Source organism: Blennius ocellaris, assembly GCF_963422515.1.
Source record: "Blennius ocellaris genome assembly, chromosome: 3".
Lineage (NCBI taxonomy): Eukaryota > Metazoa > Chordata > Actinopteri > Blenniiformes > Blenniidae > Blennius > Blennius ocellaris.
This window is the reverse complement of record NC_137652.1, coordinates 7,130,346-7,148,375: the sequence shown is the minus strand read 5'-3', so window position 1 is coordinate 7,148,375 and position 18,030 is coordinate 7,130,346. Positions and strand designations below refer to the sequence as shown.

Here is an 18,030-nt window from a genome sequence, read left to right as displayed (position 1 = left end):
GCTTGGATGAAGGTATGGATGAATGAAAGAATTCAAGTACACATGGGTGGATAAACAAATGGAAAGATAAATAGCTGCTACTAACAATCCTGAGATTGAGAGATGTTGTGAAGACCGCTAAAGTAATACAAAATAATTTGGTGAAACCATGTGACAAAATTTTCAGAAATCTCAGGGATACCATGAATGTTCATACATAACTACACCTGCACCCAAAAACACAATACTGGCTGTTGACATAAGAAGGCATAACAATATATCCCCTGGCAATATTTCTTTTTTAATAAGTACAGATGTGTTCTTTCTTTTCCAATGATAATACATTAAATATTTTGTCACAAAAACATTATGATTCATTAAAAAAATAAACTATTTGCAGTTAGTTTATGGCACACTAAGTTCAAGAACTTATTTTCCATCTCTCTGTTGCCACTGATTTATTACTATTTCCCAAACAACCTGTTTAAAAAGGAAACGCCATGTTATGGAAGCATGCTATTCTCCAAGTGCCCTTTTGTTGTGAGATAATTCCAACACCTCAACCGCTGGGACCATTTGTGGCTAAGTATAGCATATTTAAAACTTGCGCTCCCTTCTCTTATGTACAGCTGCCCACAGCCTATTAACCTCTATCACTCTTCTTACCATCTGATATGGGTAGACTAGACTGCTAGTCTATAACGACAATAGTCCACAGTGGCATTTGAGGAAGAGCCCATCCATGTAAGCAGTCATAGATTAGCAGTAGATACCATTAGTGTGTGTCTCCTAGCTGTGCTGAGTGCGTGTCCAGCATCGGCAAATCCTCCCACGCCTAATTTAAGACCCTGCATTAATCACTGGGCTCAGAGGACAGAAAGTCAAAGATGGGTTGGTGGTGAAGAGGAAGGGGGGTGAAACTAGACCCACTTTGCTGCTTTTTTACCTGAGGCTATTTGGACTGAAGGAAATCGAGAGCGAGAGAGAGAGAGAAAGAGAGAAAGAACATGAAACAAAGAAAATGAAAAAGCCAGAGATGAGCAGGAAGGGGGGGAAAAAATGAGAAACTGCAAATGACCAAGAGAAAGAAAGTGAGTCATGAAGAGCGGAAGAAAAGAAAGGGGAAGAAAGAAGCTGATTATTTGTAATTAATTAGGCGTTATTGTTCTAAATTAGCCTGCTACATGGGTGCTCATTAATCTTCTGTAGTGGGGAGCAGTGATTGGTAATCCATAGCTGTTTTCTGAGTGCACTGCCTGTTCTAAATGCACCAGCAGTCAGTCTCCTTCTCTCCTCCGCCTCCACCTCCCACTTTCCCACTGATCACACAGCAAGACCTTCTACCCCATTAGTTTGAGCTTAATTTGACATTTAGCATTTTTAGCAATTAAAAAGGCAGCATTCAGAGTGCGCCGCCATGGAAATTATGCAGGAGAGCCGTGCAGCACATAACGTCATAGACTCAGGATGCAGTCTGTACATTAGGATGATGCATGCTGGCCGCCTTAAATGGGGCTCTGTAACAGATCCAGTTACCATTAGACAGAGGTAGTGTATGTCTCTGTGGTTTTTAAAAGAGCGTTTAGCCTCGCTACAATATATAGAAACTGCCTTGGGTGGCTGAGACATCAGCGCTGATCTAATCTAATTTCTTTCTACTCCAAGCCTCGGTCTGGCCTGAGTGGGTTATGGAAAAATGTTATGGTAATGTACAAAAACATGGTGGGCTTTTCTTATGTGACAGGTAACATGGTATTAAATGGGCACTTGCATGGCCAGATCTTACAAAAGATCTGAAATGCTTCAGCGTGGGACTCACCGCCATACACAAAAAGCCATTGAAAAACTTAATTATGGTAAGCCGGTGCTCTTTTTGCATATAATCTTACTTTGATATAAACCATTTCCTTTTAAAGGCTTTGACCCTGTGGTCAAAGATATAGAAATGCAAGATGTAGCTATAATATTTCCAAGATAAAGTCATACAGGGCCCAGACAGAACCAGAATAAGCAATAAACTCCTACAGTGGTTAAGGGTCAGGGGAGCAAGGCACTGTTCTTGGGGAGACCCCCCGGTAGTAGGAACCTGGGAGTCCCTATTTAGATCAATGATAGAGAGTAACCACAAAACAAAGGGGAAATGGGGAGGGCCGCACAGCTCTAATGCGATTAGCTAAACGCAATTCCTCCTCCAAAATCAATGTCATCTGCGACTGCCGTTCTGGTCGTGCGGTTTCACTCCACATTCATAATATCTTTCTTTCTCACTTCTTGTTTAAATATTTTTCTTAGATTTCATCCACTCACATGAACTCGTGACATGCATATAGATTTTATCTGGACTTTTTATCATAAGACAAGCCTGTGGTAAGATTCCTCGTGACGATAAAATATACTAAAGTTAGAAAACGGATTTCACAGTTAGATTTTTGACCATCATTTCATTAGTACAACATAAACATGGATAGTAGAAATGTTTGAAGTGCTTGTGCCTGGATAGCACGGGCAGCCCTGGATTCTTTATCTAACATTAGCTGCTAACGTTTCTCCTTCGACCACAGATCAATAAATCCTTCTTAAATTCTCTGCCAGGAACAATAGCTTCGAGTCCTGAGATTGTAATGTCTCAATAAAACCAGAAGGCAAACTACTTGACACTAATATTGGGCTTTCCATCATGTATACCATAAAGGCTAAATAATTAAAGACTAATGAAATAAATTACAGCCTGGGAATATAATGGTGCACATTATATCATTTCTGTTCATATTTATCTTTGTGTGCAAATATCTGACAGGTGCACCAAACTTTAAAACAGCAGGAGTTGTGAAGGGCACCGGGACCTTCAGCGGTCTCACTCGATTCCGTTTTGGAGATCGCCTTGTTCTCAGACCGACTTGTGTGCGGAGATGGACGAGGGGCACCTTGGTCGGGGCGTGTGGGCTGAGGGTGGGGGGGCTGTTGTGTCAGCGTGCCCACCTGCAGGAACATCTGTCTGCCCAAAGATACACATGCAGATACACCAACTGGCAAATGACTGACGTAAAGGCCCAGACGCACACACATACATGAAGAGAACGGGAGGGAGGTGGGGGTTAACTAGTGATTCTAAATTGCTCGTACTGTGAATGCGAGTGTGGAACTGTCATGAATTGAGTGATTTCGGAGCCTGCAGCTCATCCAGCACCAAGTTGGATAGATCAATAGGGACGATGGAAGGAACATTTTTTTTTACTTTTCTACGCGTTACAACCTGGATATATACAAGTGTATCTAATGTATTTAATGGGGATGCATTATGGCTACCTCCACTCGCCATTCGAAGGCTTCTTATGTTTGCCTCGTCTTCCAGTGGGTGTGCTTTCTCCAGGTGCTCCGGCTTCCTCAGACAACCCAAAAACATTCCTGCAGGGTTCACTGCTGCCTCAAAATTGTCCGGTGGCATAAATGTGTCTGTAATTGTCAAGTTTCTCCGAGAAGCCCTGTGATGGACTGGCGTCCAGGGTGTACCCGGCCCTTCCCCGACACACAGCTACGATGAAGCGCTTCTTCACAAACAACCCAAAGTTGCATAAAGCACATATAGAAGATGGATGGATGGGTGTGTTTAATATCACAAAGACAAAAACAATAATCCATCAAAGGAAAAAGTTGTGCAAATATGAGTCAGAGTCAACTCTTCACAAGCACAGATGTGAAACATATCATCTTTATATGTAACCCAATAGACCACGGTCGACTCAAGGCAAACCGAACAATAAAGTCTTTTGAAGGCGAAGCGAGCAAATATGTATTTGTGAATGCATATATGCGCTTATCAAGATCCTCCCAAAGGGCTGGTTGTATTTATGAGCCCTTGTTTCTCTGATTGTTCTCACGCAGTTGCGATGAATATTCAATGGGCTCAGAGAGAAGGGCTTCCTGGAGCCCAGGAGAGAAGGAGGGCAAAGAGAAAATGTGCCTAGTAACACACACACACACACACACACACACACACACACACACACACACACACACACACACACACACACACACACACACACACACACACACACACACACACACACACACACACACACACACACACACACACACACACACACACACACACACACACACACACACACACACACAGAGCCCTGCAGCAGTGGGAGGAGAGAGCAACAGTGACAAACAGCTTTGGTGCTACAAAGGTGGCAGGAAATCTATCAAACGGGACAATAAAATTGCAATTGAGTTTCTTTAGCTTTTTTTTATAGCAGATGCATGTATCTTGGTGGCTTGCACCCGCTGCAACTATCAGGTTCAAAGGGGGGTTTCTGCAATGTGGCTGCAGTGGCTGTACCTCCCGCGTCTTACAAGTGCATGAGTTTATTCATACACAATGTGAAAGTGAAATCATTTCTGATGACTTGCAGCCAAAAGGAAACAGCATTAATCTTATGCAATTACAGGAAAAAGGCAATTATAGACTGTAGTGCACAAAGACGAACTTCTGCACACAAATGCAGGACACATTAGTTATGTTTTATCAGCACATGGAAGGATAAGTGTTCGTAAAATGTCTGCATCACGACACTTTAGCACTAAGGATCTCAGCATTGTTTTGATCATAGCAGCGTCTTCAGTGCACATGTTCACAGATTCACCAACACAATTCTAGATCGTTTTGGAACAAATTATCTATATTGAATCTCTGTAACAAATTACAACAATAGATAAAAATGCAAACCAGAAGATGGCTCAACACTGGACAGATGTGTGTGGAAGCATCAGGAGTCCAAAGTATCAAGCATACACACGCAAGTCCTGCTAATTGCTACCTTCATACCATTAATCTGTCAGACAGTCTTCCTGTGCCCCCTGTTGGACACTGGTGCATACAGCAGTCCCACACTCCATTGAAGCCTCATATCACGAGCACTTCTTTAACTTGGTTCTCAATCTGCCAGGCTTAAAAACCCCCCAGACCACAATCTGACACCAGCCTCAATTACTTCACTTCTCTGGAACAGAGCAGTGTAATGTGATATCAACACTGCATTTCTAAAGCGCTATACCGAATTCAGCTTTTGGAAATAGGAGGTGCCAGAAGTTTATTTTTATCTGTGTAACGTTAAAGAAAGGGACTCTTTACATAAATAAAGAGAGGAAGGACTGAGAGGATTCATTCCCATTAGTTTATACAGCAACTAGCTTTCCAATTATAATCACCATATAGCCTCCACAGTTTAATCTGATGGGCACGGAGAGGCCAGGGCTCAATTACGATGCTAACCTGCAGAGGTTTAGAAGATAATGCTCTCTAATTTTTTTATTTAAAGAATTGCTTTTTGTCAGTTTGAAACTAAACATCTGGGTCAGAGAGCCGATGGCTTCGAGTGAACGTCGCCGTCAGATCAGCTGGAATCACACAGAGGAGGGTTACTGTTACAGTGGTGGGCTGAGTGTTTACTACAGCAAAGTGAGTGTATGTGTGTATAACTGAGTATTACTGAAAAAGAAAAAAGAAAAAAGAAAAAAAAAAGGAAAAGGAAATTTAATGGGGGCATAAACAAACCAGCATTTAACCTCTGCGGTGTGTGATCATGTGTATTTGTGTGTGTCTGAGCAGCGCATGGCTATAATGAGCACTCTGACCTTGGAGTGGGTGATGGACAGGGTGTCCACCCAGACGCGCCAGCCGCCCCACTCATATTTGATGGCGTGGTAGAGGAGGATGCGGAAGATGGCGTACACCATCTCGGTGATTTTCTGCTCTTCGTTGTTGCGCGGGTTGATGAAGCCCAGCGAGAGCATCCACTCCTGCCACACCGAGCACTGCAGCAGGCTCCTGAAGCAACAAAGTGTGCAGCTATGAGACGGGGCGGAGGGGGGGGGGGGGGGGGCAGCAACGTGCGTGCACTTCTTTATCCTGTGAAGTGGTGGAATTCTTACCTGCGGTTCTCTCGGCTGTTATTGAACATTTTGATCATGTCTGACAGAAACACCCGGCGCACCTCCATGCTCTCGGGGGATGGGGGAGAGCTCTTCAGCAGGGCAGCTATTACCTTCAGAATCTCTGGAACAGAAAAAAAAAATAGCCTATCTGTTAACAGCCTGAGATAAAAAAAAAATGTTTATGGTGGTGGGGGAGAAAAAAAAAACTGCAGGAAAAGATCAAAACACCACATCTGCTTTGTCCATTTTGAAATATAACACATTGCAGCAAACTGTATTTTCATGGCTTATAAGATGTGAAAACATCCACTATTCTGTTTGGATGGCCTCAAATGGGAAAACTGCACAAATCAACAACTGTATCGTACATTAGACTCACCATGTGCAAATCATTGTGTCACAAAGTGTCTGAGCTCCCAAACGCATACACACACACACACACCTGAGAGTCTGTACATGTAGTAGGAAAACTAGAGCAGAGGAGAATAAAAAGTCCAGGCTTGATCTTTATCACACTGTAATGGTTTTGGTATTGTTTCAAACGAGAGCGCCAGAGTCGCAGGCCCTTCTTGAAAGCGCTTGATTTCAGTTAAACCAAAGAGACTGACTGTTTAGATGAATTATCTAGACAATGTCAGTGTCCATTTGCTCTGAGTACAGAGACGGTAGGGCTTAGATTTCACTCGTCTCTTCAGACCTTGGCGCTAACCGATGCCCCCTTGCCCCGGCAGACAGTTGTGTTGTTTCTACGCCTTAGTCACTCAAATTATGAGTCGCTGAACCTTTACCGCCAGAAAATTACCCCAGCATGTACCGGGAATGAGGATGGAGGGATGGCGTGTTCCATTCTTTCTTTTTTTTTCCATTTGCTCTTGGTTCTTTTCCCTCGAGTTAATTTGAGGGAAACGGTACTTCCTCGGTTTGTTTGATTGGCTCTGACGTTACTAAAGACTGCAATCAGGGGGCCATTTTTAGGAGTTTGTCGCAGATTAAATCAAGAGAATACACGGCAAAGGAGAAACAGACCACCGCTCTGCGTTCCATAGAATGCGCTCACACGCAGAAACCCATACAGGGTTTCTATGATATATACCGCCTGTCTGGGATGGTTGGGAAGGGGAGTTTTTAACACAATAAAGGCCTAAGATAATCAATGTGTGACTACAGCGAGACCTTGTCAGATTAAGGCTGGTTGGAAGTAAACCTTGGTTGTGATTATACCAACTGCTTGGATTTCAAACTGATTAAAGCTCTGTTGCACACACACAAGTGCATGTGTATGTATGGGAGCAGCAGTTAAAAAAAAAAAAAAAAAGAGGGTGGGATGTTTTCTTAGTTGAAATGAATACTTCAGATTTCAGCATATGAAAAGACTTTGTGAGCCGACATGAAATTGGAGGTAAGTAACCATCTGAAAATGTAAGATGGGAACAGTGATCAAAGCCATCGTTTCAGGTTGTTCTGTTGCTAATAAAAAAAAGAGCATCCATTGGGGGTTTTTTTTTCTTCAATGCATGAAAATACATCGACTGTAAGAGTGACTGCTGTAGAACGATAAAGTAGAAGTAACACATCCACATGTAAGAGTATATTTTAAAACACTTTTTATGGAAGGTCATAAATATGATATGAATATTTATTTCAAACATACAAATAGGAAAAAAATTCTGAAAAAAACATTGAGATGAATAAAACAAAAGCAAAGAAATAATACAATCCACTTGATCTCCATTTGCATGATCGAAAAAGAGTAGGAAGAAGTAAAAAAAAAAAAACGTATTTACTCCTACCTCTCAAACACTCCTATATCCCTGTCAAAATGGTAAATGTTTATTATCTGTTGTCTATAAAAAAAATAAATCACAAAATGTAATGCAAATTTAAATAAAGTTTAAAAATCAACTTGATTAAATTTAGTGATATTTATAATATCAAACGATGCACTTTTGAAAACGTACAGATCTGATTAAACAATCGCACAATGCACACAAAGAACTTTTTATTTACCAATTAAAACGTGATATAAATTAAGCCCATTTATCATTCCTTTTATAAGTGAAATAATTGTGGTGAAAAATAATACTGAGGCCCAATAAAACGAGGTGATGTCCGTCTATTCGTCACACAAAGTGTTTGTACCATCCTCGTGTTAGGTTTACATCTGCGCCTCACTCGTATGAAAATACGCTCTGGCTGCAAAATTTATGTCGTTCATTTGTTTGACGGTATATAGCGATCGCGCGGCTCCTCGGGGGAATATGCTCCGGCAGTATGGAGCTGTAGGTATGTAGAGGGGTGCGCTGCGGCGGGATGATTTAGGGGAGCGGTGTGGCGCAGAGGAGGCACTTACGTGGGTTGAGAATCTTCACAGTGGAGTCGGGGTCCGGATGCTGTTTATGGATCACTTGAGTGCAGATCTGCTCTGTGAGAATCTACCGAGGGGGGGGGGGGGGGGAGCAGAAAGGGGGGTTTTCAAGTCATAAATATCTATATAAGCCTTTACAATAACAGAGAAACAAAACACAGGGCTCTGTATACATTTGACGATCACATTTCTGAATAATTGTCGAATTGAGCTTCAGTAGGTGGTCAGTCAAATTCATATCAGGTAAGTCAACGATTTTCTTTTTTCTTTTTTCCATTCACCTCCATTTATTCCAATCACGAGACATTAACACGACATGAAGCTATGCACAGGGGTTACTGCGTTTGATGATTGCAGACTTTTTAATTAATTGCAGTCATGTGAGCAGAAGCCTGCACAGACCTCATAGAGAGCGTTGTAGGTCGTCATGGTGAAATGGCTGGAGTGCAGCATCAGGCGTTCGGTGAGGAGGGAGAAGAGGCCGTGACTCATCATGACCTCAGCTTTTCTCCTGATCGGGACGGGAAAAGGTCAAAGCCCATCAGCGGTTAGAGTGTAACACGATATTCAAGACCAAACAGAAACACCTTGAAAAAGAAACCGGCTTCAAACCGTGAATCATTGTTGGACGGACGAAAACAAGAAGAAAAAGGAAGTATTTTATTTGGAGTTTTGGATTACTCAAAAAAAATCCCAGTGACTGATACCATCAACAGTGGAATCCGACATGGAAAAAAAATGTAAACCAAATCTCTGCTGAAATTTCCCCATTTCTACCATTTATCTCTCTCAGTAGCTTCTACTTCTACTTGCTTTAGCAAGAAAAACAAAAACTGTTTGCACGTGGTTGTCTTCTAGTTTACAATGTTTAATCTGTGGCCAAAATAGTATTAGTGTTGTTTCTGTCTTATGACGTGCAGTGATTGTAGAATATAAACAGTGAGGAACACTTCAAAAGGGAAATAACTCATATTATAACCAGAGTCTCATTACACACTGTCACACAAAACAACACACACTGTTTGGGTTTATTCTCACTTTTTTTTTTTGTTGTTTTGTATTTTGAACATATAAGAGATTAAACAAATATGTTTGGAATACATTAAAAATAATAGAACAGCAATAGTAATATAAATATTGATAAGAATACAGAAGAAAATGCACGACAACAAAAAGGAGTGCAAGTGCAGCTTAACAGCTCTCACCCCTTTCCAATAAACAAAATTTAAATTCTTTGATCTTAACAATTGTCCCTATAAAAATAAAAAATCCACCCTACTTTCATACTGATGCTCAAATGCAGACACGATGTTAATATAACACATTTTAAAATTTTTATTGCACTGAAATCTAGAATAATAACTACACTTTTCTGTATTAAGTAATTAATTAAATTTGTTACATGCCAAATATGATCACTCTTGGGATGATAAGAGAACCAAACATTTTAAAAGACTACACCTACATTAACTAGAATTGGCCTCAGAAGCTACATCTTGAAAGGACGTGAACTGAAGATTCAACTTTTTGCCTCGACATTTCTACAATATTATGCAGCTCAAAATAAAGACACTTGCAAGAAACGTGAGCAGAGGCAAATAATCTGGAGTGAAGGAGCGGGGCCAGGAATTAAATTGGGCCAGCGAGGAGCAATGAAGCCCATGTGGTACAGAGCAGAAACCTTTAACCAAGAGTTCACATAAATCAGTGAAAAGACCTGTTAAAACTTTAGAAGCGAGATAAAAGGTCATCTCATTCTCAGTTATTTCAGCTCAATGTGTGAGAAAAATGTTGGCCGTCGAAGCTGATTTATCCAAGATGGACAGAAAAAAAATGGAAATCGAACAACAGCATGGTGGATTGTCTGAGGAAGGTTGTATGCACTTACTTTGGTGATAAGTGTTTCAGAAAGTAGCCCAGAACTTTGAGCGTCTGGACTCTTATTCCTTCACTTTTAGAGGCCAAAAGCTTGTAAATCACACTGTGGACGTCAAAGGAGATTAATTGACATTTTAAGATCAAACTGAGCAACAATTTTTAAATTCTAAAGAAAATATTTTAATAGCGTATAAAAAAATATTAAGAACAATAGTACATTTAATTAAATCCCAGTAATGAAGATCAAAAGCAGTTAAGCATATATATGGTTGACTATTACCGGATCCCGTTGCGCTGGTCGAAGGCCTGGACCATGGATCCAGGATGCTCCGACATCAGAGCGACCAACAACTGGAGCACATCCATGAGATTGTCATCCTGTGGGAATTAAAGAAAAGGAGCCGAGGCAAGTGACTCATTCCAAGTTCTCTCTTAAATTTGCCATGAGCTGTCAATCTAAAGCTCAAAATCTAAACTGGAGTATATAATTGGAGGGGGCAGTAGCAGCAGAATTACACAAAACACATCACAGACATCAGAGGATGACGGGCTGCTACACCATGTTGGCTTCCTCAGGCAGTGCTGCAATCACACTTTAGGATCACTGTGTTACTGACTGATCCGAATGATTCATTTGCTATGCATCACTCCACTGTAAACAAACCCACTGCTGTCAGGACCTCAAAGTGGCAGACTTTGGGGGAAAAAATAACAAGAAACAGTAACGCTGTCTTTATGGCCAAGAGAACGATCTGGCGGTGCAGATCAGATGGCGAGGGGGTGATCAGTAGTATTACGTTGCCATCTGGTGGCGAGACCCTTCCTTGCTGGTTGTGTGTGAATGAACGGCAGCTGGGAATAATAGGCCTACCTCGTGCATGGTCAGGAGGTAGTTGAGGATACTCTGCAGTTCATCTTCCTTCACTCCGTGATCCTAAAGTAGATTTACATGGATCGTTACATCACCAGTTAAATTAAGAAAATCAAACCAACATTTTTTGCTATTTCAGATACATTCAGAAACGGATGGAATTTAACTACAACTAAGTGCTATTTAGCTGTACAGACTTGTAATTAATTTTGAGACTGCCCTTCATCACCCTTTTTCAATTTAATTTCCTTTTTCGGGAGAATACATTAAACATTGTTCATCGTTTTGTTTGTTTCTTTGGGAAAAAATGCTTTATAAATAAAATGTTTCAAAAACAAACGAAATGCTGAAGGATAAAACATCTGTGTACATATTTCAATACCCAAACAATCCATGACATATGCACATGAGATCTGTTCATCATTGTATCTGCTGCTGATTTGAGGAATTTCAGTTTCCACATGCGTCATTAGCTGCCCGACATATTATTTACCAAGAGACAGATGTGTAATGGTGGCTGAAGGCCTTAATAACCCAGCTGTTATCACGGTGGCTCCTTCAGGGTGTTCTCACCTTCATGATGAGCTGCTTCACAAACAGCAGCAGAAAGGCTCGCAGAGAGAGCATCTCCTTCTGGTTTGGCCTTGGACCATCTGAAAACCCAAACCACACAGGGTGGTTATTAAATGTGGCCAATAACCACGAACAAGAATGCAGGCAGGAATTAAAACCATAAAATGTTCAAACAGGGGGTGTCAAACATTTTCGTTCAGGGGCCACATACAGTCCCATCTCATCTAGCAGACTGGTAAAATAGTGCCGTAATAACCTTTAAATTTAAGGTATTTCTTTGTTGTGGCACAGTATTTTCAAAAAAAAAACAAAAAACAAACAACTGCTGACAGAAACTTTAATTTTAATGATGCCTTCTGGTGCGAAATACAGTGAAATGTCTTGAACAAAAAGAAAAACAAACTCAGACAGCTGTTGCATTATGAATGTTTTTACAAACTCACTCTGGTAACACGAGTATCAAGCCATTAGCTAGCAGCAGCTAACTTACACGGCAGCATCACTTATAGCTCAGTGCAGTGTTGTGTCCAGGCCTCTCAAGACATTTGATTAACAAAAAATTAAAAATGTTTTCCTTTTCAAAATTTGCTTGGTGGTTTGGCCAGATTGGAGACAATTGCAGGCCTGTTTTGTCCCACAGGCCTTAGGTTTGACACCCATTGTTCAACCTCCAAGTAGAACTTTACAGAATATTCTTAATTAAAAATAAGTAGCATTAGAAGAATTCTGGTTTTTATATCATTCGAATCCAAATAAAAAGCTTGAATAATATGTTTTGAAAAATAAAATTTGATCAACCAAACATTAGTAGAATACATGCTTACCATTATTAGTAGCCTGTACAAGTAGTTCAGTTGCTGAGTTTTGTGGGGAGCAGGGTGTATATTCCTACACTGTGAAAACCACTGATCCAGAAAATAATCTACTTTTTCCCCCCCTGAATAAGCAAACTTCCTAACTCAATTTATTTTTTTATTTCTAATTCATATCTTTAAGAAATTAATGTGTAAACATGCTGGCAGAAACTCTTATACTGGTATGACACATATATGGACATGTAATAGTACATTCTGCATGCAAATCTGCATATATGCACATCAATAATGGGAATAGGGACTTGTGTGTATGGAGCCTTACCGAGGCCCTTGGGCACAACTCCACTGCGGTCCTGAGGGTTGATAACCCAGTAGTAGTACTTTAGTGTATGCATGACCTGGAGCACAGTTCCCACCCTGCGGATGGCGTTGTAGATGGTCACTGTGCTGATGAACTCTGTGGCCAGGTAGGTGTAAAGCGTCAACTGCACCTGCACAGAATAAAGTAAACAGGCACACATATGAGATGCCTCTTTGGAGAATGGAGGGGGAAAATCTTCCATTGTAGGATGTCCCAGTTTTTTAGGACTGAGGCGTGCAATTCTCATTTAAACAGTAATCACAGTCACAAATAGAAGGATAACCTTGAACTTCAAGATGAACTCTGGAAAGATGAAAATAAAACCTATGACAAGAGTAGACGAACCCAGAGCAGTGCCCATCTAGATGGTTTATGCATCCAATTAATCACAAAGTGCAAATTAATTTGTCATAAATGTAACAGCATGCAAAATACTGCGAATCTGACAAAGTGTGTTTTGCGATTACCTTGGCAGGGGCATGGATCCAGATGGCAGGGTTGAACAGGATGTGGTCACACAGCTGCTTGAGCAGCAAGATGCCGTTCTGCAGGTTGCTCAGGTATCTAGAGAAGGCCAGCACAATGTCCAGGATGGGCCGTGTCACGTGCACCTTGGAAGACTAGAGGACAGAAAGGCCACAAATTGTGGTGAGGTGAGGTGGAAAAAAAATCAATAAAAAAAACAAAGGTAAAGAAGTTGCAACATGAGAAGGGAAAAGAAAGGGCACACAGAGAGGGATGAGGAGCAGCTCCTCTTCTGCCTAACAAGCACACGAGCCAGCTGTGACCTCCAAACACAGCCAGGGGGAACAGAGTATGCCTCATATTAAGTGTTGATGTGTGCTTATGCTAGTATATTTGCTGCAGAAGGGAATTGGGATTAGGCTTATTACTGCACTGAGCTCCAGCTAACAGGACGCTGTGATGACACCTTTGTTTACTTCTTCGCCAGCTGAGCCCATTTGTGTCGGTCTCACCTTCTCCAATGTGTAGCCAATGACGAGGAAGCCTTTGCAGGCCAAGACCTGCTCTTGCATAGCCACCGAGTTCTTCAAGAGCTCCATCACAAAGGACAGCAAAGTGCAGCTGAGACCCACACGGACAAACAGTGACAAAGACAGAGAGAGACCACAAGTTAGACAGTGACAATAATCTATGCAAGCTGCTGACAAAGCCGCGACTGTCAAGGACGCATCCTACATGAAATGTGATTGAATGAGGGTGTTGTGTCCTCATCGTGCAGGGAGAACAGATTCTAGGGAGCGTCACCCTCAGGGCAGCAAATAAAGAAGATGCTTTCACAAAAACAAACATTGATGTTGTGTTTATTTTAGCAGAAGCTTTGCATCAGCTTGCTATTGAATTCACAAATATATTTACTGAGGCATACGGCAAGAGAGCACTGGATGAGAATATAATTATTTGTGCTTAAAATATATAGATATATTTATACACATATATAAATGCTCTATAGAGGCTTTCTAAGTGTGGAGGAACAATGACACTTTGAAAACCACTTATCACAAGTCATTTATCTGTTGAAGATAAACAATTATCCAAACCTACCTGGAGACAAGACATTCATTACCTCTCGGCAAAACAACTTGAGGTGCAGCTCGGCTGCCATTAAACTAGAAGCCTCAACATTACACTGTTTATAGGTCGCATTCAATCCATGAAACTCCGCAAGTAAGTAGCCATCTTTTCTCCAGGTTAACAAGGCAGTTTCACGTTGTGAAACAGGGAACCTGCCTTGTACGCACAAACTCCAAATCACACAAAGAAACTGCTCATTTGATCACTGCAGGATTATTTCATGTGCGAGTGGAGTTACCAGACGGAGGTGTCCAGCTCCTGGCTGGAGGGCTGGCAATAATCCAGCTGTGCAAACAGAGGGAAGAGGACCTGCACGCCGCCAATAGAGTGGATTCCACTCTGGACTGAATGAGTCACCACGGCCTTCACGTCCTGCACAAACACAAACACATAAAGCCACATTCAACGTGCCATAACCCTTGTTTGGTTTGCCGTTTGCTCACACAGCTTTATGTCTGCACACAATCAATCATGTGGATTACAAAACGCCACGACAGTGTTGGAGTGAATGGAATGCAACAGAAACCAATAATAAAAAATAAGAGAATAAAATGTAATGTAATTAACAGAAGACAAGAACAGACTACAATAAAACGGAATACAACAGAAAGGAATAAGTACATACTGATTACTAGAGAACAACAAAACACAACAATGGAAAATAACAACAAAAGAAATGGAACCAAACAACATAACAGGGGAATAAAACACAGTAGAGCAGAGTCAAGTTGAATACAGTGGATTATTGTTTAAGAAATTAAAATGGCTGCTTGGGGTGGAAGTTGCTCTTGAGGAACGTTGATAACAGAGCTCTAAATCTTTGATCATAATTCTTTTTAATGAATCTCACCTGGTCAAAGCTTTTATCCATAAATTGATTTATTTATCTAAATTGTAAAGACGCTGAATACCAGCTGATTGGGTGAAAATGGTCATAATGTTTGGTATTCAAATGAAGAAGTTGTCTGTGTTTTTATGCATCCCAACACAAAAACTGACTCGGGAAAAACTTTTCCATCTCTCTAGGATTGGAAATTCTGAGCATAGTATAGCAGAGATGCCAATATAGGTCACACATTCATTCATATTTCACAGTCGGTGTGTTTGTGCGATAAAGGGAACAAATGTTTGTGTGGCGGCAAAATCCTCCCCCACAAAAGAAACAAAGCTTCTGCTTTGGCGAGAGGGCATGAGAGAAAACTCAATTAGTGTCTGAGAAAAGGGAAATCTGCACGAGCAAAGAAACTGGTGTGTGCATGTTTCTGTGTGTGCACATATATGTAATGTGTGTCAAGTATCCCAAAGATTCCAGCACTTCTAAAAAAGAAAAATACACACCTACTTCAATGTAGATTTAAAGTAAATCTCCCGGAGAATGCCAATTTTATAATTGGACCACCAGGACAGCACTTTTCAGCAGCTGTAACAGTCTGGCTAACTGAACAAATTTGCAACTCTGCCCTAATGAGGCTATTAAAATTAAAATATGCCAACAGGGCCACTTCCATTATCATACAGGAAGAAAGTGTTGCACACATGGAACAGTGGGCGGGAAGTAGGTGTGCAGCTGGTGAATGACTTTGCAGATATGTTGCACGTCGACTTCAGGTTTTGTCTGTTTGTTCATTTTATTTTCTTACAACATAATAAACAAAAACAACAAAATCATTCCAATGAAAATGGACACTTGAACATACTCAAACATACGACTTTCTCCAGACAGTGTTTGCATACTGTGGTTGTTTTTTTTTTTTACACACATACTTAGAAACTTTCAATAACTTAAATAACTACAAACAAAGAAGAAGAAAAAAAGCAACCAGCAAGAAAATAAACAGGTAAATAAACATCAACGAAAAACCACCGAGATTTGATGTGAAGTACTGTAATTGCAATCCTTGCGATACCTACTCCAGGTCCAGTGGGGATGTTTCCCATGTGATGGAGGAGCTAAACGTTACTCTGAGGGTATAATTACCTGCAGCATGAGAGCATGAGGTGAATGGACGAAAATGGAGGCGTTGTCCTTGGGGGAGGACTCGAGGCAGAGCTGTGCGTCTGTGGCACGAGGGTTGTAGGTGAAGGCGATGCTGGAGGACAGCTTGCCGTCGTATAGTAAGGTTTTATGATGCTCCGCAAACAACAAGTCACTCTCAGCCTTGTACTTGAATGTACCCTAGGATAAAAGATACAAAACAAAAACAAAGATTTTGTCAATTAACGTGAGCAAAATTAATAAGGGTTGGGAAACCAGAAATCACAAGAAATACTTGAAATCAAAGAATATACATTCAGGTTATGATTTATCAGTGTAAAATGTTTTGTGAGGCTGACTGACTGAGGGAAATTGATCTGACAGTTGTAGTGTCTTTACCTGAAATAATTCTCAATTTCTTGAAATAAATTGCAAAAACTCCATAATCAGGACGTTTCTGCTTTGTACTTCATAATCCCATAGGGAAGGCATGTCACAACCAAATCTGATCTTGATTATGGTGGACAGTGAAACAATAAAGTCAAAATTCTCTTCAAAAAACCAGAACAACTTATCATTTTGCTATTTAACCATCATGCCATTTCTAATGATGCTTCTTGGTGCAAAATACAGAAGAAAGTCCAAAAACCAAGTTTTCCATTTGAAGTTCCCACTTTGTCAAGAGTTTTAGTCCATCTGAAACTGAAGGAAGTGATTTGATATGGGACATTAATCGGCTTGGCCTTTCAACATGCATGTTTTCACATAAAAGCAGTGACAGTTTCGGTCAGCTACCACTGCTGCACCTCTGATCGCTGTTGTGTTGCCCCCCGCTATTAAAACAACAGTGAGTAAACAAAAAGTTAATGTTGTCTTCGTGGTTTTTTTTAATTTGAAACTTCCTTCCATAACTGAAAAAAAAGAATATTTTCGGACATTATGGACATGATGGGGTCATAAGCCTACGTGCACTCTGGATCAGATTATCATATATCAGATGCACCGAGTTATAATTTCAGACCTGGTAGCCCGGGCCCAGCTGATAGATGGCCAGGATTTGAGCTGCGCTCAGAGCTTCTCCAAACAAATAAACGGCTCCCATCTGTCCACAGAACACACGGTTGGCGTCTGCCGTCTCAGACGATCCCAGGAAACACTTGTCAAATGTCTGCAGTAATGGACAGATGGAACGATGGAGGGAGTGAGGAAGAAGTAAAGAAAAACGTTGCAGGAATAGGCAGATATTTAAAAAAAAAAAAAAAAAGGAGGAAATAAAGGAAAGGAAAGGATAAAGACAGGAAGAACAGGTAAACAAGCACATAAATAGAGGAAAGAAAACAGAGGGGAGTCATCAAATGTTAACACAAGTTATAACAGCTTCAAGTACGAGCATACTGTAGCTACATTACTAAGTTTCATCACCATCCATTGTAAACATAAGAAAAAACACCCTAGATTGGAAATCCACCTGCCAACACACAGCTGCTTCAGGGTAATCTCAATTAAATCATTTTAAAGTTAGACAAGCTGGTCTAACCTGGTTCAACTTTTAAAAGTAATATCCCTATCTAGTAAAAGTTAGCTATTGTCAGACTACTAGTAGAACATTTCCTTAACGCCACCAAAAGTAAATTAAAACACTTGTGTATATTTCTAGTGGTAAACCTTCAGTGGTAA

At 40.8% G+C, this 18,030-nt stretch overlaps 1 protein-coding gene across 1 annotated transcript in view; it reads right to left on the bottom strand.

Annotated features, from left to right (window-relative positions):
• Positions 1–18,030, bottom strand: part of lrba (LPS-responsive vesicle trafficking, beach and anchor containing) — a gene marked incomplete at its 5' end in the record, with an annotated part of 187,605 nt that overhangs the window by 137,489 nt on the left and 32,086 nt on the right. Inside the window, 14 exons of the mRNA XM_080521001.1 lie at positions 5,620–5,812; positions 5,917–6,040; positions 8,270–8,351; positions 8,687–8,795; positions 10,173–10,265; positions 10,443–10,540; positions 11,034–11,096; positions 11,607–11,686; positions 12,744–12,912; positions 13,250–13,402; positions 13,760–13,868; positions 14,617–14,750; positions 16,357–16,554; positions 17,375–17,521. Coding sequence (XP_080377127.1) covers positions 5,620–5,812; positions 5,917–6,040; positions 8,270–8,351; positions 8,687–8,795; positions 10,173–10,265; positions 10,443–10,540; positions 11,034–11,096; positions 11,607–11,686; positions 12,744–12,912; positions 13,250–13,402; positions 13,760–13,868; positions 14,617–14,750; positions 16,357–16,554; positions 17,375–17,521 — 1,752 coding nt within the window. The remainder of the gene's footprint in view (positions 1–5,619; positions 5,813–5,916; positions 6,041–8,269; positions 8,352–8,686; positions 8,796–10,172; positions 10,266–10,442; positions 10,541–11,033; positions 11,097–11,606; positions 11,687–12,743; positions 12,913–13,249; positions 13,403–13,759; positions 13,869–14,616; positions 14,751–16,356; positions 16,555–17,374; positions 17,522–18,030) is intronic.